The 19,784-nt window shown below is 43.4% G+C and overlaps 1 protein-coding gene across 1 annotated transcript in view; it reads left to right on the forward strand.

The window, feature by feature from the left end:
- The window catches only part of Spag17 (sperm associated antigen 17), a 300,395-nt gene that overhangs the window by 142,969 nt on the left and 137,642 nt on the right, over positions 1-19,784 (forward strand). Inside the window, exons 11-13 of the mRNA XM_045137882.1 lie at positions 833-970; positions 1,061-1,174; positions 1,756-1,906. Coding sequence (XP_044993817.1) covers positions 833-970; positions 1,061-1,174; positions 1,756-1,906 — 403 coding nt within the window. The remainder of the gene's footprint in view (positions 1-832; positions 971-1,060; positions 1,175-1,755; positions 1,907-19,784) is intronic.

Here is a 19,784-nt window from a genome sequence, read left to right on the forward strand (position 1 = left end):
ATTTATCTAAACTTTTTATTGACAATTTTCATACATGTACCTTAGGTGATTTGATCATAATCCCCTCCCATTTCCTTCTTTAATTCCCCTTCTCCATCCTCTTCCACTGAACTACTTCTTTCCAACTATTCCCCTTTCTGTTTTGATGGGAGGGTTTCCTTCTTATATCATCCATGATAACATGTTGGTGGGTCAATATTGAGCAGGTCTTGAAGGCATTTAGTCTTTCTAGATCTCATTGGCCCACATAAAAGTGACTATTGTGTATTACTTATCTCATTATTATCTTGTACTTTTCAATTCTTGGAGAGAATGAATATTTGGCATGAATCCTAGCTTCTCTCTTCAATAATCATGGAGTTGGACCAACTATTTAACCCACTCATCCCAGTTTTCTGGAATAGAAAAATAGAAAATTCTATCTACGCCAGATTACTGTGAGGCTTATGTGAGTTCGTGTATGTGAAGATGCCCTACACACCTGTATGTGATAGGCACCAGGTAAATATTTATTGAATCCAAAGCTGTGTGAACACTGTTTCAGTGCCATAAGAGAAAGTTGTTTCTTTGACTTTTACCATAGTAAAGTGTATCATTTACCATTTGTAATCTTGTGTTATTGATTTCAACTTAAGAATTAAAATACATATAATTGTGTGTATTTTGAACATTTTCCCTTGGGTTTTGGTCATCATTGATACTTTCCCGGGATTATGTGTAATCATGGGTTCTTTATCAAGAGGACTGCCTTTTCTGACGAAGAGCAATGGAAATGCATGAATTTCTATAAAGAAACAGCCATTAAATTCCTCCCAACTGTTTCCCTCAATAGGTTGTAGCAACTGAAGAAGATCTTGTCCCCCCAAGCCAGATGGAGCCACCCTCCAGGGCAGATGGCTTAGACTACAGGATCGCAGCTCACATTGTATCCATCCTGCCCTCACTCTGCCTCTCAGAGAAAGAGAAGAAGGTCAGATGGAATGAGAGAGACAGAACGCTTTTATACTTTTTAAAAAGTACATGTTATCTATTTCAATTAATGTTTTTATAATTTAAATAGAAGCTTCATGAAATATTCTTAGCTGAAGAAGAATGTGAAGGCAAAGCAGTGACCAAAGGCCCTCTCCTGCTGAACTTCCATGATGCCCATGCATACAAAAAGTACACACTAAAGGTAATCATTAAGTGAGCACCCGGATAACTGACACAAGAACACATATTTGTAATTCCTCATTTAGAGAAATCTCAACTGGATGTTACCAATGGCAACAAAATGTGATTTATCAAAAGGATACCTATTTACAATGAGGAACCTTAGAACACAGAAATAAGTAGGGGAGAATGGTGTCAGCAGAAAAAACCTGTATGTAGTATAGAGGTCCAGTTAACCACTAAGTTGTCATCACCACTAAATTTGCATAAGATCTTAGTTATTTGCTTTAAATATCTCCTGCTGTGAACTAGTGGACTCTTGAAAAGGATCTCAGAAGGAAAAGATGGATACATATGAAGCTTTGGTAGCTGTCACTATGAGTGATGGATCACTAATTTGTGTGCATCAGTAACTTCTGGCAAAGCGAGAACTAGCTTTTCTAACCTTCAGCAAAATACTGAATTTGTCATCCTCAATTGCTGTTGAATTCCCATACTTCCAAAGAATGAGAGTGAGGGTATCATGTTTAGCCTTCTCCATATGCATAAGGCACTGAGTAGCTTACTTTAATGTTTTCTGTCATGTTGCTCTTTTTTTGTAAGGACCAAAAGAATTTTGATCCAGTCCAAATTGAGCAGGACATGCAATCCAAGTTGCCACTGTGGGAGTTTCTGAAATTCCCTCTGTCCCCACCTTGGAATAGTACTAGGCGTCTTGCTACCATCCATGAACTTATGCACTTCTGTACAAGTGGTGAGTACATTTGTGAAATTCATTTTAATGAATGGTCATATGTGACCTTTAATAACACCCCTACTCCCCAGAAGTATTTTGGTCACTGAAAGCCCATTCAGGGGATAAATTTTACATTTTGGTCGATTATAACTTCCTTACCTTGAATAATGTCACTAGCTATGGTGTGATGACTATGTTACATGGCATTCTACAATTTTGCCCACTTAGTTTTCTTTCCATTGTTTTCCTTAACCAGAACATTTAGCTAAACCTCTAGGTCCCTCCCTCTCCTATTGACATCACTAGAGGTAATGTAGTAATCTATCCTACAATTCATTGTTTTTTGTTTATTTGGTTTTTTGTTTTTTTTTTTTGTTTTTTGAGGTAGGGTCTCATTCTAGCCCAGGCTGACCTGGAATTCACTATGGAGTCTCAGGGTAGTCTTAAACTCATGGCAATAATCCTACCTCTGCCTCCCAAGTGCTAGGATTAAAGGCATGTGCCACCACACCCAGCTACAATTAATATTTTTAATTTTAAAATAAGTGAGACCTCCCATCCCAAGTTAACATAGCTACTTTCCTAGAAAAAAATGTCATTCTTTTTTCCATTGTCTCATCAATAAACCCCTTCATCATAGCAGAGCATCACACAAGTAGTATTAAAAATGTAGTAACAATACATGGGAGGGAGAAAAATAATCCTGACCAGAGAACTTTACCTGAATTCTCATGTTACAGCCTCCAGTTGTGGCCATTCACAAGTTATTTTTACAGGTTCCAGAAAATTTCTGATGCTCAAAAAGCAGGTGAAGTGCCCTCCTTACACCAAGTCTGAATCAAAAAATCAAACTTAACCTATCAATTGGCTAGTCTGTACCAAGGGAAAAGATGAAAGTTTATATTTCAGTATAAAAAAACACAATCTCTGAATGATGCTATGTTTTAGATTAGAAAATTTACAGTTAAGCAGTACCAGTGCCAGATAAGGAAGGAATAATGAAGAGAAAGAAATCCTACTTCAACCAGATCTTGACCGTTGAACTAGAAAACTGTCTCTGCTCCCCATCAGAGTGATAGGTTTCAAAATAGATTATCATGTATCTATTCATCCAATCCTGCACATCTAGCTGGCCAGAGATTTTTTTATTAACTGAAAAATGGGGCTGGAGAGATGGCTTAGTAGTTAAGCGCTTGCCTGTGAAGCCTAAGGACCCCGGTTCGAGGCTCGGTTCCCCAGGTCCCACGTTAGCCAGATGCACAAGGGGGTGCACGCGTCTGGAGTTCGTTTGCAGTGGCTGGAAGCCCTGGCGCGCCCATTCTCTCTCTCTTCCTCTATCTGTCTTTCTCTCTGTGTCTGTCACTCTCAAATAAACAAATAAAAAATGAACAAAAAATATTAAAAAAAAAAAAAAAGAAATATGGCTGGTTTGGAATTGTGGTCCAGTAGCAGAGCACTCACCTAGCATGCATGAAGGCCTAAGTTCAACTCCCAGTAATTTAAAAAAAAAAAAGGTGACTGGGGTCAGAGAGGGAGAATATGAGACACTAGGGGGGCCTTTGGTAGAAACATCTATCTCTTATTGGTGCTATTAAAGGAAGTTCTCCCTTTGCCTTCCATGTCCTTTCTGGAGTCTGAATAAGTGATGAGCAAGAAATGTCTGTCCTACTTCTTTAGAGTACTCTCCTTTTCCCAGAACAACCAGAGCTCCAACTAGGTCCTGTTACATTTGCATGAAGGAATATGTTAAGGATTGTTTTCTTCTACCTCTTTCCTCTCTGTCCCCCCACAGTGCTTACTTCTCTAGTCAGAGGAGAGAAAAAGATCTTTAGATCACCTCAATTTGGCCAGAATGCCCATAGGATGAATTGTGAGCCCTTGATTAGATTGCCTTGACATTGGAGGATAGGGGCAATGATATAGTGTGATGCAGGAGGCCAACATGCAGCTCAGGGATTCTATTGACCTGCCCAACACCCCACCCCATGGAATTTCAAGAACAATGTTTATATTCACTATTCCCATGAAAAAGATGAATCATACAGATCCAAAAATTTCCTAACTGAAATGAACCTCAGCATTAATCTAGACAAAATATTTTCAGATAAGAAAGCTGAGATCCTAGCAACGTAAATTATTTGCTATAGGTTTGTTACAGTGGTACAGCCAAGAATAAAATTCTGGCTTCTCAATGCTCTGTAGAATAAAACTCATGGAAAAATTTGATGGTACTGTATGCAGTTTTGAGTATCTTTCCACTCCCATAACTGACCAATTAGCTGTATTCCTGGGTGAATAAACAGCCCCTCACCATCATGCTACTGAGAGTGAGTGGATTCAAGCTGAACTCTCTCATGAAAAGAAGAGCAACTGGAGGACAGATCATTAAGAATATCTAGAATCCAGGTGGGGTAGATAGTGCAGTTGGTAAAGTACTTGCTGCAAAAGTATGAGGACCTGAATTCAGACTCCCAGAATCTACACACATGGTTAAGCCTGTAAGTCCAGGACAGGAAACAGAGACAAGTGGATTCTTGGAGCAAGCTGGATAGCTAGATTACCCAAATTGGAAAACTCTGGATTCAGTAAAGAGACCCTGTTTCAATAAATGAGGTGAAGAATAAATGAGAAATATACTTGACATTGACCTTGGACCTCCACAGACATGTACAAATATGTGCATCCACACATACACAAACATGCATATACACATGTATATACACACAAGAATATCTAGACTTATATCTCAATTCAGAGTTCCATGGGTCTTTGTGATACAGGCAAAACCTGGGAGTCATCTACAACTTTATTCACATCCCACAATCTCCACATTGCTCACCAGCAACCCAGACCAGTCCCTATCACCTCTTACTTGGACTGTTTAAGTAGCTGTCCAGCTTGTCTATGGGCTTTCACCTTTTCACCTTCAGGCTTTTATTCTTGGAACAACCTTTCTAATACTTTTGTCCCTTTATGCGTGCACCATCTGGCCTACAAGCTTTCTAATGGCCACCCATTTCTTCTGGGGAAATCCAAACCTTCTTCCAATCAGGTTTTTAGTGCATCCTCTGCTAAGCTTTCATTGTTCTATGCCTTACACCTACAATGACCTCACTGTACTTCCTTGAGGATGTCAGTATCTCTGTGCTTGCTTAGACTCTGTCTCAATGCTTTTGTAAGGGTCTGAGAATTGCTAAAGAAAGACCCCAGACTCAAATAGTATGTAAAAACAAAGAGCGTTTATTCTGCAGAATCAGCCAGCATGCAGGGGTCAACCATTCATACAAAATGGCGACCCCAAGAGGAACACACAAGCTCCTTTTAAGCACAACTAAGGGAATTCTAGGCGGATTAGGTAATCTTCTGACATGATTGGCTAGGCAAGCAGCAGTTACAGTTGTACATCTCTGATTAGCTGGTGCAAAAGCACACAAAAGGAACATGTTTGAACATATCACCAGGAGTTGACTCAGCCCCCAGAGCACAGAATGGTGGCTACCTTCCCCAGCCACATGTCAGAGTCACTGTTGATTAACAGTCTACCCTTTGTTTGTGGTTTTTCCCAGAAGTCTTGCCTACCTCTCCAGGAAACTGAAACTTAGGCCTAGTTAGGGCAGCACCTTACTGAAGCCTGTCATGGTGTCAGTTTGGTTCCTTCATTCCCCCCTTGGGTATGGCCTCATCTCGAATCCTTGAGATGTATCCAAAGGTTGGTACTGTTGTTTCAGAACCATTAATTGTATTGTGGCTAGGTGATCCTTAACAAATTTTACCAAGGTGTTAATGATACAAGGTCCACAGGTGAGGGCAAGCAGTAAAAGAATAAGGGGACCAGTTAGGGCAGAAGTTAATGTCGTTAACCAAGGAAACCAATTGAACAAAGATTCATACCAGTTTTGATTTTGCTGTCTAATTTTGGCCCTTTCTTCTAACTTTTTGCAGACCATGGCTAGGCTGTTTCTGACAATGCCTGTGTTGTTGGTATAAAAACAGCACTGTTCTCCCAGGACCTGGCAAAGCCCTCTTTGCTGTGGAAAGAGCAGGTCTAATCCCCTTCTGTTTTGCAGTACTACTTTAGCTAGTGAGTCCAGTGACTGCTCTAGATGATGGACAGACTTCTCTAATTCAGCAAGATCTGAGTCTATAAGATTACTTAGAGTCTGGTAAGTCTGATCCACCCTAATGCCATTGTACCAGTGCCAATTCCTGCAGCTATGTCAGTCCCAACCAACACTGTGAGAAGGATTGCTGAGGCCCCAAAATATCATTTTCTCTGTGATGGTCTGGGACCATCTCCATACAGGAGCTGAAGGAAAGGTAATAAACCTGAGGGAACAGTATTACTAGAATGCACATGCTGGAATTCTGAAGTAACAGTGGGTGGATGCAAGGGGCTAAGCCAGTGGTGCATGCAAACCATATTCTGTTAGGGGGCACAAGGTAGGATGCACTAGCATTTGTGGTGATAGTATGATTGCAGAGATGCTTAAGGCGAGGGAAGCTATCTAGTTTTCCCCCTGTTCCTATCACACATAGCCCTTTCCAGTTACAGCTTGAAGGGTAAGAACTGGGAACCTTCCCCAAGAGCATCTCAGTGGGCTTTCTGAAGGAGTTGACAGATTTCCTGTGGTAGCCCAGCCAGTATAGTATGGGGGCCTGGGGTCTAAGCAGAGCCAGCAGTCCTCTCTGGTGAGGTTAGTGGTAGAATTGAGGAAATTAAAGGTGAAATTGAGTAACCCAAATAAAATGAACAAATCAGGGGTCAGGGGGGTGTGATTAACCAGGGAGTGAATGGGTCCATGGGGGGAAGGTACCTAAAACTAAAGCCAGTGCTGCAAGTTCTAGAATGGGCAAAGCTGGAGCCGCTGGTCCTATAGCTATGTGGGGAGGCCCTTCCAGGATAGCCTGTTTCTAGATCTGAAAGAGGAGCCCCCTGTCCCCTCCTGACACATATAACTTTAGGCCCTATATTTTTCCAGCTTCCCGTCCTCTGCTAGTTTGTCCCTTTTCTGTCATTGAGATGGAGGTGGGGTTTCTCTTTCCCTGTGATCTCTGGTTTTTTGCTCTACTGATCTGGATAAGATCCCAATTATTCTTTATCCAGGTGGCATTGGTCTCACATCCCCATTTATAGCAAAAGAAACTTTCCATTCCCCACAAGTCCCATAGTCATTTGTCCCTGGGCAAACATAAAATTGCACAGTTGCAAGTTTTTGTTCCTGGCAGTCTTCTCCACAGGTTGCCACAGCATTTTGTCGGTCTTGATAGGACCGACAATTCCAGCCCTTTGGACTCAAATGTCTCCATGTGGAACCAGCCAGGGCACAAAGATCTAGGTGGAATACAGGAAAAATGTTATTAACTCGATCAGTTAACATCAAAGTCTGCACTTCTCTCCCTAGGTCTCATGGGGATGTCTCAGGGCCCCAAAGTATCCATTGGTAGTAACAAGTTGGTGTGGGTTAGTGTCTGATGAGGTCTGAACCTGAGCAGGGCTATCACAAAGATCAGGTGGATACGTTTCTTTCTTTCTTTCTTTCTTTCTTTTGTTATTTATTTATTTATTTATTTATTTATTTGTCTCTAGGGCACAGTGAAAGGTGTGGAAGGTAAGTTTTTGGATCCTCAGCTTGAGTGGATCTTGTGGGTAGTTGACAGCTCACCACAGTCTTGGCTTCTCTTAGGATGCATAGTCATCTGGGTCACATGTGGGTTGACAGGCTTCATGTGTGAGTAATGTATCCAGGCTGGGATGGCATCTACCTTGATGGCCATTGGAGTGGTCAGGATCACAGTGTAAGGTCCCTTCCAGCTGGGTTCAAGAGTTGCCTTCTGATGTATTGACAAGTACTAGGTCTCCCAGTCTGAATCCGTAGGATGGAGGGGATAGTGTCTTTTCATAGATGTCCCACAATTGAGGCCAGAGATGTTCTTGCACCTGAAATAAAGCTTGTAAGGAGGAGAGAAATCTCTCATCATCAAATTCAGATAACATTTATGCTTTTATATTGGGCAACAAGGGTGGGGGTTCTTGCATACATGATTTCAAAGGGAGTCAGCCCCATGGTATAGGGGGAGTTTTGAACTCAGGAAAGGGAAAAGGAAAGAAGAAACACCCAGTCATGGCCACTTTCAAGGGTTAATTTAATTAGGGTCTCCTTTAAAGTCCAATTCACTCTTTCTACCTGTCCTGAACTCTGGGGATGATACACACAATGAAGTTTCCAATTTGTCCCCACAATTTTAACTCTGGCCTGGGTTACCTGTGAGATGAAGGCTGGTCCATTGTCTGACACCAAAAGAACTGGTAAACCATACCTTGGAATGATGTTATCTAACCATTTCTTGGCTACGGTTGTGGCAGTCTCATTCTTAATTGGAAAAACATCAGTCCACCATCCTGAAAAGGTGTCGATAAATACTAGAAAATACCTGTATCCATATAAACCATGTTTTATCTCTGTGAAGTCAATTTCCCAATTTACTCCTGATTGGGTTCCTCTTTCCCTGATTCCTGACCAAGAAACTCCACTTTTTGCAATTACCATGCAGCAGGCATGGCATTGGGCTATGGTTTCTGCTGCCTTTTGTATCAAATCAAAAACTTTAAGGTGGGCCCACCTAAGTAAGTTCTCAGTCTTCTGTTGTCCTAGATGAGTACTCTGGTACATTTGATGAGTTGGCTAGCAAAGTCCAATGGGAGGATGATCCTTCCATTAGGAGTCTTATACCATCCTCGTTCCTTATAGGCTACAGGTCTTAATCCTCCATAGTTCTGAATCAGTAGTTTGGCATCTTTGGCAAAGTTGGCACCACCAATGGAGGCAATTTTGCCACTAGGGTAGTAGCAACCTGGAGGGCTGCCTCTTATTCCACCTTGTCAGCCCTGCTGTTCCCTTTAGAATTAGGATCCTCCCCTTTCTGGTTGCCAGGGCAGTGCATGATCACTATCTCTCTGGGTAGCCATATAGCCCACAGGAGGTCCAGAATTTCCTGTTTATTTTTAATGGTTTTTTTTTCTTCTGCTGCTAATACTCCCCTTTCTTTATAAATGGCCCCATGAACATGTACCATTGCAAAAGCATAATGGCTTAGCCTATTTGTACGGCCTTGATCAGGGCTATCAATTCAGCTTTCTGAGCAGACATACCTAGAGGGAGGGCTTCTGACCATACAGTTGTTTCCATTGTCACTGCAGTTCCTGCATACCAGACACCATCCTTAAGGAAGCTGCTTCCATCTGTATACCAGGTCAGCTCTGCCCCTTTAAGGGGAATGTCTTTGAGATCTGGTCGGGTCCTTTGTAAACTGCTCAAGATCTCCAAGCAGTCCTGTACAGGACCATCCAGATCTGGATCAGGTAGCAGCGTTATGGGCTTAAGGGCTTGACTTGTGGCAAATTGAACCCATGGGGGATTGAGAAGAAGAGCCTGATAATGAGTCAGTCTGGCATTGGCCAGCCACCTGTCATGCAGGCTGCTTTAGCACTCTTTCAATAGTGTGAGGAGTAGTCACTCTCAGGGTTTGGCCCAAAGTCAGTTTATCTGAATCTTTGACCAATAAGGTGGTAGCTGCTGTTATTCAGAGGCATGGGGGCCATCCCATTGCCACTGGGTCCAATTTCTTTGATAGGTAAGCAGTCTGCCTATTCCAAGGGCAGAGAGTTTGAGTCAATACCCCTTTAGCTGTGCCTTTGTTCTCAATGGAAAGTTTGTGGATGTCTGGCAAAGCTAATGCCAGGACTTCAAAGAGGGTCATTTTTAACTGCAGGAAGGCTACTTCCCTTTCTGGGGTCCATTCAAGGGAAGTTTCCTGTCCCCTTGTGGCCTCATAGAGAGGCTTGCAATCTCTGTGAATCTTGGTATTCAGAGTCTACAAAACCCCACTGACCCCAAGAACTCACATACCTGTTGCCAGGGCCTGGGGTGGGGAATGTTGAGGATTGTCTCTTTGGGGGCTTGAGACAGCAGGCATTGCCCACCCCCCCTTGAGTGTGTACCCAAGTTAAGTTACTTCCCTCTGGCACAGCTGCGTGTTTCTGGCTGAAACTTGGTATCCCATGTGGTCCAATTCTCACAGGAAGGCCTCTGTGGCTGAGTGGCAGGCTCCTTTATCTGAGGCTGCTATAAGGAGGTCATCTATGTACTGCAAGAGTGTTATTTGGGGATGGGCCTGGCAGTACTCACCCAGATCCTCATGGAGTGTCTCATCAAAGATGGTGGGTGAGTTTTTAAATCCTTGTGGCAGTCTAGTCCAAGTCAGCTATCTGTCCATTGAATCCACATTCTGGATCACTCCATTCAAAGGCAAACAGAGGTTGACTGGCCAGGGCTAGTGCAGACTGAAGAATGCATCCTTGAGGTCCAGCACCGTGTACACATTGCACTCAGGTGGCAGAGTGCTTAGCAGTGTGTACGGGTTTGGCACTGTGGAGTGGATGTCTTCCACCCATTTATTAATTTCCCTCAGATCCTGCATTAACCAGTAGTCATTGTAGTTTTTTGTTTGTTTGTTTGTTTTTTGTTTTTTGTTTTTCTTACTGGCAGGAGAGGAATATTCCAGGCAGACTGACAAGAGACTAATATCCCTTGTTCCCAAAGTCAGTTTATGTGAGGTGTTATTCCCAGTTTGGCCTCTTGGGGCATAGGGTATTTGTGGACTCAGATTGGGCCAGCAATAGCACTCAGTTAGATTGTGAATGGGGCCCAATGCTTGGCTAGCCTGGTCTGATTTCTTTCTGCCCATACACCTGGAATCCTTTTCCATAGTTCCCTTAGATATGGGCTTTCAGGGGTGGCTTGGGAGGGAGAAGTACAGAGTTTATATTCTTCCTCCAGTGATACAGTTAACATGTGTATAGGACCATTCTGATTAAGAACCTGTACTCCCTTGGGGCTAAAATGGACTTGTGCCCCCATTTTAGTCAAAAGGTCTTGCCCAAGAGTGGATATGTGGACCCAGGGATGACCATGAATAAATGGATTACACATCCCATTCCTAAATCCATTTCTCTTTGGGTAGTCCATGAATATTGATTTGTCCCAGCGGCTCCCTGGACCCATATCCTTTTGGTGGACAGGGTTCCCATGGGCTGTTTCAGAATCAAATGGTGACCCCAGTGTCAACTATAATGTCTATTGGTTTCCCCTCCACCTTCAAGGTTACCCAGGGTTCATGGAGGGGACATGAGCCCTGATGGCCTCAGTCACTGAGTTCTCCTATCTCCAGGATATTAGGATTTTTGTCCCTTTGTCTTTTGGGACATTCATTTTTCCAAAGTTCCATGTCTTTGCAATAAGCACATTGGTCTGTTTGGAGATGGGGTTGGTGTTGTCTTTCCCCTCTCAACTGTGGGGCTGGTCTGCCTCTGTTTCTTCCATAAGCCATATTTTTTAATTCCCTTGGGTCAGATTTTCCTGTGACAGCTAGTAGTATTTTGGACAGGCCTCTAGTTTGTTTATCTTCTGGAGTCCCTCTATTATTATAAACTTTTTCTGCTATTGTTACTAGTTCTGACATTTGCTTACTCACGAAACCATCCAATCATTGGAGTTTTCTGTGGATGTCTGGTACTGCCTGGTTGACAAAAGCCATTTTCATGGCCAACTGGTTTTCTCTTGCTTTTGGGTCCAGAGGCCTATAGGTTCAGTAAACTTCTAGTAGCCTCTCTAAAAATGCCCCCAGGCTTTCCTCCTTACCTTGTATAACCTTCCCTACCTTACATAAATGTGTGGGCTTCGTAGTAGCCTCTCAGAGACCCCCCCCCATCAGAATCTGGCAGTAGGCTTTGAGCCTCTCCTTACCTTCAGGGCTGTTGGGGTCCCAGTCAGGGCAGGCTAAGGGGAAGACTGTGTCCACAACAGCTTACACAATTGTGGGTTGGCCATTATGTACAGGAACTAGCTTACAGGCAGCAGCTAGAACCTGTTCCCTTTCCTCTGTTGTAAAGAGAATCTGCAAAAGCTGCTGACAGTCATACCAAGTGGGCTGGTGAGTTATCATTATAGAATCTAACAAGCCTAGGAGGGCCAAGGGTTTTTCTGAAAACTTTGGATTCTGCATCTTCCAATGATACAGGTCACTAGTGGAGAAAGAGATATGGGCCATGAACTGTTGGCCATTCTGGATGGCAGTGGGGGGGGGGGGAAGGGCTGTCACTTGCAAGGGCAGTGCAACCGCAGTGGAGTCTGCCTGTCTCACGGTCTGTGCTCGTTTATGGGGAGGACTGATCATGTTTCCTCCTTCTTCCCTGGGGCCCTGATCAGCAGCTACCCCTTGTGGTTTGGGTTCTGGTGCAGGGGCAGGTACATAGGAAGGTGAGTAGAAATCCTCCTCAGGGGCAGGGGAGGGCAAGACTGCCATCTTATGATCCTCCAGCGGTTTTGACTCCTTAACAGGCAGCATGATTGGGGTTGGCAGCAAAAAGGGGCTCAGCCAAGGAGGGGGGCTTTCTACGAGATATTGCCAGGCTGTGATGTATGGGACCTGGTCAGGATGTCCAGGACTCCCATACACATTACCTTTAATTTTATAAATGGTGGGGAGGTAGAAGGTGCCTCCCTCTGGCCATCCCGCATTGAAAGTTGGCCATTCATTGCTGCAAAAGATAGTTAGTTTCCCTGACCATACTGCTAAACTTAGATTGTCTGCCAGACATCTGAAATCCTTGAATGTGATTAGACTAGGTTCAGTGGGGTGGAGCTGGTTGCCTGTCCCATAGTAACTTTCAATAATATTTTCAAGAAACCAGAAAAGGACAAACAAAACACAGATACGTAGACACAAAAACAGATTTCCTGGGAAGCAAAAAAGACATTCAAATGCTGCAGTCAGCAGCCTATCCCATGAAAGGGCTGCACCAGAGAGGCACAACCTGTCACTATTTATCAAAACCAGAGTACAAAAAAAAAACCAAACAAACAGAGTCAGACTGGAGGTCTCAGGCTCCACCAGATTTGAGCTTTCCAGCTCTACCAGAAGGGGGTCTGGAGCATCCTTGGAACCCCTAGGCCCTGAGGTAATTATCAGCTCATCAGCCTTACCTCCATTGGCCTCCAAATAGAGCCCGGATGCCGGATGTACTGAAAACGAAATGAAGAACAGAGCAGACCAAAGATACCCAGAAGGGCACCCAGACTCACTGATCAGCAGAGAACCAAATGTTCCCCTGGAAATGCTCCACTATTAAATCTGGGGGTCCCCAGTAATCCAGAATGAGCTCCCAAATATAAGGGTCTGAGAATCACTGAAAAGAGACCCCAGACTCAAATAGTATGTAAAAACAAAAAGTGTTTGTTCTACAGAATTAGCCAGCATGTGGGGTCAACCATTCATACAAAATGGCAAACCCAAGAGGAGCTCACGAGCTCCTTTTAAGCACAACAAAGGGAATTCCAAGTGGGTTAGGTAATCTTCTGACATGATTAGCTAGGCAAGCAGCAGTTACAGTTGTATGTCTCTGATTGGTTGGGGCACAAGCACAGAAACGGACATTTTGGACTTGTCTCCAGGAGCTGACTCAGCCCCCAGAGCACAAAATGGTGGCTATCTTCTCTGGCCACAGACCCAAAAGCACAAAATGGCCACTATCTTCCCCACCTACATGTCAGGGTCACTGTTAACAGCCTGCCGTTTGTTTATGGTTTGTCCCAGAAGTCTTGCCTACCTCTCCAGGAAACTGAAACTCAGGCCTAATTAGGGCAGCACCTTACTGAAGCCTGTCATGGCATCAGTTTAGTCCCTTCACTTTCTCCTTCACTCCTTAAGCACTTTGATTCAAAGAATTTTTCTATCAGCTCCAAAGCACCACCTCTTCCACTTTCACTTTTTATGTCCAAAGTTGACTGCATTCCTCTTTTCATCTCTGTATCATATACACTTGAATATTTTCAGCTATTATAATTGATATTGTTGGGACCCCTCCTCATGGAGGGACTCCAAATCTTGGGAATTGAGCGAAACCCCAAGACTGACACTGACACTTCTCGATGCAATGCAGCAAGAGGTGTTTATTGAAGTACCGGTGCACCGGGGCTCAACACAGAGTCCTCACGCAGGAGGGGTGAGGAGCCCCGAATAGCAACTTTACAGGGTTTATATAGGGAAAAACCACAGAGCTAGGGAGGGGGTCTTGCTCAGGGGACTTTCCATATAGAGTGGATTCTGATTGGAGGAGTCCACCTGGCATTGCTTGGCTAGGCCAAAAGTGACCGCAGGCAGGGTGATGGTTTCCTGGGTTCCAGGAAACAGAGACAGGGTTTGGGAACTAGGCAATGGAGCAAGGTTCAAGAACAACAACAAGTCGGTTAGATTCTCAGGGCAGGGGCGAACCAGAGATTATTATCTCAAAATGGTTGTTCTTTAGTCAATTTGAGTCAAGCAGGCAACGTTACAAAAGCTAAGAAGGCAGGTTACCATTTTTTAACCTTACATTCCCCCCTTTTTCTTGGGCACAATTCCAATCATGGAATTTTAGATTTCTGATTTCCCTATTAGCTGGTATCGCTGACGGAGAACCAGTAGTTGGACTGTGTTAATTCTCTCCCTGATGAACGTTGCCAGACGGACGTATGGTGTAAACAGTCTATTCCCCTTTTATTTTTCCCTCTCATGAGAAGACACTCCAACTGCTTTAGGGGACTGGGTCGAAGACATCAGATCATTTACTACTTCCTGCTGAACGGGACATGAGGTGGAGACTTGTTGCAGTTAGAGAGTCTCTCCCAGGGAGGGGAACTATTGTTAATGGACCACAGAGTGTAGGAAGATAATCTTGAAAGAGAACTTTGGAAAGAAAGAATAAAAGTAAGGAGTTACTGAGAAGTGAGCACACAGCAAACTGGTCCTTTTGTAGGTTGAGGAAATCTAGGTAGACAGGCTTGAATCATCTCAGGACCATCTGAGGATGAGCTGGCTGAGATTTTCTTTTAGAACTGTTTATTAAATGGCACAGTAGTATTTAACATGGCTTGTAAAACAGATGAGATGTTAGCAGAGTTATCAGAAACATATACACAACATTTAATCTTGACAATAAAGAGCTATTGGGTGCCATTAAAGGTTATACAAATATATATATATTTGGTCTCAGAACTTATTTATATATTTTAGATTTGGAAATAACCCTTTGAACATCTATAGTTGTTTTTCTTTATTATCGAATTGGAACTGTGGGGAAAAGATATCTTTTTTTTTAATTTATTTATTTATTTATTTGAGAGCGACAGACACATAGAGAAAGACAGATAGAAGGAGAGAGAGAATGAGCGCGCCAGGGCTTCTAGCCTCTGCAAATGAACTCCAGATGCATGCGCCCCCTTGTGCATCTGGCTAACATGGGACCTGGGGAACCGAGCCTTGAACCGGGGTTCTTAGGCTTCACAGGCAAGCGCTTAACCACTAAGCCATCTCTCCAGCCCGGAAAAGATATCTTAATGTTTATTTGTTTCCCCTCTTGAATAGCTCTTGTATTACTTAATAGGCCATTTATATATTTAAGCTATTTTTTTTATCTTTGGTTATACATTTCTCTCTGAGTGTTTAAGACCATGCAGATAGCCAAAAGTTAATTAAGGATTAATTTTGGAGGTCATTAATGGCTCTCCAAAGAGACTTTAGGGACACAGGAGCAGCCCCATAGCTTACTGGTGTCTTTTACCTGTTAGGATGAGTCAGGGCCATGCTGGTCAAGTAGTTTTCCCTTCTTTGGGAAGTCAGGAGGACTGATTACTCCTCAATTGTGACTCTCCTGTTTCACATTGTACACCAGTTTTGTTTGGGTCTCTATATCCTCCCTGCTCAGGAAGACAGGTGACTTACCAGGGGGCCAGTGTAGAAGTGTCCCATCATCTCCAGTGGCCTCATGACATGGGAGCACAGGCCAAAATATTGACACTTTTTACTCCGATGATTCCAATTGGCTTTGGCTTCTACATAGGTGATTAACACACTTAGAAAGGAAGTTACACCAGCTTGGATGTACATACATATAGAGCATATTTAATTACTGAAATAGACTTAACTAAAGAATGGCACAGGGCTTTTAAAATCATTTTTTCCTAACTTTAAAATTTTTGTTGTACTGTGGTAGCATAAGCCATATATCTGAGGTATAGAAAGTAGGCACATCTCACATTTTAAATATCTAACATTTATAAATATAGGCAGAACCTGTTACCAGTCTTGAAAACAGTACCAGTTGATTTATAAATTTAACTCATTTAACCTAGAAAACAATTAAGACAGTATAAGGTCTTAGCACCTGTGTGAAAACATCTTTGATTAGTTCAGATACCTGTGTGGGTACAAATTACCCAGAGAACATTGGAAACAGAACCATGGAGTTTGAACTTTTTTTTCTTTTTTTCTCAGATGAGGACCATTGTTTGAGCATGAGGCTGTGCCCTAAAGTAGGGAATATGTCTTAAGGGTTAATTTTGTTATAAGCACTGGACTTAAGATGCCAAAATTGAGACAGTTACTTTACATATAACAAAGTAGAATCTGGTAATCTGGTCTTTTTTGAGTCCAAACAGCTAGCTAAGTATTAATATAAGCCTTGATAAATCTTCTGGAAAGAAAAAACATTATTTGACAACCAATGATTTTGGCTTAAACTTGATAGCTATTGATTTCATGCACCACAGAAATTTTTATTAACATAAAACAATTTTATGTTCTACCCATGACTTAAATTTGATAAAGCTTAAGCAAACTATCCCAACATACTTCAGCTTGAAAGTTTCTTTTTTTACATCCGCACACCTTCATCTACATACTTTAACATTCTGATCTAAGTACCACTCAAAAGGCATTTTTTTTATTATTTATTTATTTATTTATTTGAGAGTGACAGACACAGAGAGAAAGACAGATAGAGGGAGAGAAAGAGAATGGGCGCGCCAGGGCTTCCAGCCTCTGCAAACGAACTCCAGACACGTGCGCCCCCTTGTGCATCTGGCTAACGTGGGACCTGGGGAACTGAGCCTCGAACCGGGGTCCTTAGGCTTCACAGGCAAGCGCTTAACCGCTAAGCCATCTCTCCAGCCCTCAAAAGGCATTTTTAATAAGCACTCTATGTCCCAACATTGAAAAATTCCTTCCCAGTTTCTTTCTTTTTGGGGCATTCATGAACCCAACATCCTTTTTCCTTGCAATACGTACATTGATCCTTCTCAAGGGGCTTCCTAAAGCCCTCAGGTTCCTTTTTCCTTGTTTGCTTGTTGCCCAGATACCCTGGCTGTCTAGGCCTTCCTGATCCTGATGCTCATTTTTTTTTTTCTCTCTCTCTCTTATGATAAACCTTTTTAGCTTCCTTAATTATGTCTGTCAAAGCTAGATCTTCCAGACATTGTAATTTCTTTTTAATGTCTGGAGCGGACTGCCCTATATATGTCATTGTTATTGTTGCCTGTTGACCCGGAGAAGTAGGGTCAAAAGGAGTATATCTCCGGTAAGCCTTCATCAAGCATTTTAAAAACACAGAGGGAGGTGGAGGACCTCTCTTATCTTAGCCAGATTTGTGGGGCAGCGGGCAGCCCCCCTGAGACCTGCCATCAGAGCCCGACAGTAGACTGTCAGTTGTTCCCTACATTTTGCCAAGTTGTAATTCCATTCAGGTCAGGTGAGAGGGAATCCCGCATCAATCTCATTTGGGAGCTTGGTAGGCTGTTCATTTGGGCTGGGGACATGCTAGGGTCAGGGGGAGGACCAAAGGCTCATAGGGGCAGGGACACGGTGGAATCAGGTCCTTTGGGACTTCAGCTTCTAGTCCCTGCAGCAGGTCCATCTCCTCCTCCCTCAGCCAAAGCTGGAGCAGGGAGAGCAGGAGGGGTAAGGTGGGGGAGATGAAATCAGGGCAGAGGGCCACTCAGGAGGGTCCTCTATTTCAGGATATATTTTGGGCTGAGCCGAGGGGTCCAGGGCCATTCGGCTTGGTTTTCTCGTGGCTTGTTGGGCCACTGCCAGGACTCGGGAGCCTGACCATGGCGGGGGGTGGATCCAGGGCTTGACTCACGCCGGGGGATCCGTCATTAGGCTCTTCCAGACCAGGATGTATGGCTGTTGATCTGGGTGAGAATGTGGTCCCTTCTGAAAAACAATATTCTTAACAGCAGAAATAATGGTTAGATCAAATGCTCCCTCTGGCAGCCACTCAGAGGAGCAGAAAGTCTGCTATTTACCTTTTAAAATTTTTACAGATAAGTCATGAGCCCTACTTCTAACTTCAGAGAAATGAGATACTGTCAGAGTCAGGGGGGCGTCATCACAGACCGTCCCATAATTAGAAACAAGAGTCCACAAACAAACACAAAATAGATACTGAGAAAAAGAAACCAAAAACCGTGACGCCTCCAATGCGTCCAGAACAGAAAACCAAATGCAGTTTCAGATGGAAGATGCCTCCGTTGTTTGTCCTGAAGGAGAAATACACAATCTTCCTTTACCAGATAGGAGACTGCCAGCCACCCTGACTCTCCTCAGATCCCGGGGCGTCCCCCAGGATTGCAGCCTGTGGTCCTGCCAACCACCGTTGTCAGGTCCTCACGGTCCTGAAAACAGCTGCCCAAACCGAAATTAAAATAGATCAGAGCAACAGAAATCACTCAGACAAACACTCAGACAAGTGGCGCCATAGACATTTACATTGTTTACCTCCAAGGAGGTCTCTGGAGTCCTGGGTAGACGTGCAAATCCCCGACGAGCCCCCAGGGAAGAACAGACAAACAGAAAAACAGCCAGACAAATACACACACTAATGGACAAGGGCGCCTTCTTACCTCCGAGACCGTGAATGTGAGTCTGGGGTCTGCTCAGATCCCAGACGAGCCCCCAAATGTTGGGAAACTTCCTCACGGAGGGACTCCAAATCTCAGGAATTGAGCGAAACCCCAAAGACTGACACTGACACTTCTTGATGCAATGCAGCAAGAGGTGTTTATTGAAGTACCGGTGCACCGGGGCTCAACACAGAGTCCTCACGCAGGAGGGGTGAAGAGCCCCGAATAGCAACTTTACAGGGTTTATATAGGGAAAAACCACAGAGCTAGGGAGGGGGTCTTGCTCAGGGGACTTTCCATATAGAGTGGATTCTGATTGGAGGAGTCCACCTGGCATTGCTTGGCTAGGCCAAAAGTGACCGCAGGCAGGGTGATGGTTTCCTGGGTTCCAGGAAACAGAGACAGGGTTTGGGAACTAGGCAATGGAGCAAGGTTCAAGAACAACAACAAGTCGGTTAGATTCTCAGGGCAGGGGCAAACCAGAGATTATTATCTCAAAATGGTTGTTCTTTAGTCAATTTGAGGCAAGCAGGCAATGTTACAAAAGTTAAGAAGGCAGGTTAGCATTTTTTAAACTTACAATATTACATGAGATCTGAAAGTTCACTGCTTTCTTTACTGGTTTTTATTATGGATACTAACATCTAGTAGATGCTGAAAATTATTTATTTGTTTATTTATTTTTATTATTTTTGTTTGTGCATTTTTGTTTTTTTGAGACTCCCAAATGTTAGGATTATAGGCAGGAGCTACCATGCCCAGCTCAAAAGCATTTCATTGGTAACTCCTTTCCAGATGCGTGAGCCCCCTTGTGCCTCTGGCTAATGTGGGTCCTGAGGAATCGAGCTTTGAACCAGGGTCCTTAAGCTTCACAGGCAAGCGCTTAGCCACTAAGCAATCTCTCCAGCCCCTGGTAACTCTTTTTATGATTTATTTGTCTCCTTTATATATCCCCTGTTGCTTTTCTCTGCTGCTTTCTTTAACTCTCTTGGGGTAGAAATGGAGTGAACTTTAATCATTGATTTGACACAATAATTTTATTTTTCTGCAACTTCTTGACCCCTATCTTGAACTTTCACATCATGTTCTTCTTTGAGTTTCTGATATCTATGGCAAAG

This window comes from Jaculus jaculus, chromosome 19 (assembly GCF_020740685.1).
Source record: "Jaculus jaculus isolate mJacJac1 chromosome 19, mJacJac1.mat.Y.cur, whole genome shotgun sequence".
In the NCBI taxonomy this organism is placed as follows: domain Eukaryota; kingdom Metazoa; phylum Chordata; class Mammalia; order Rodentia; family Dipodidae; genus Jaculus; species Jaculus jaculus.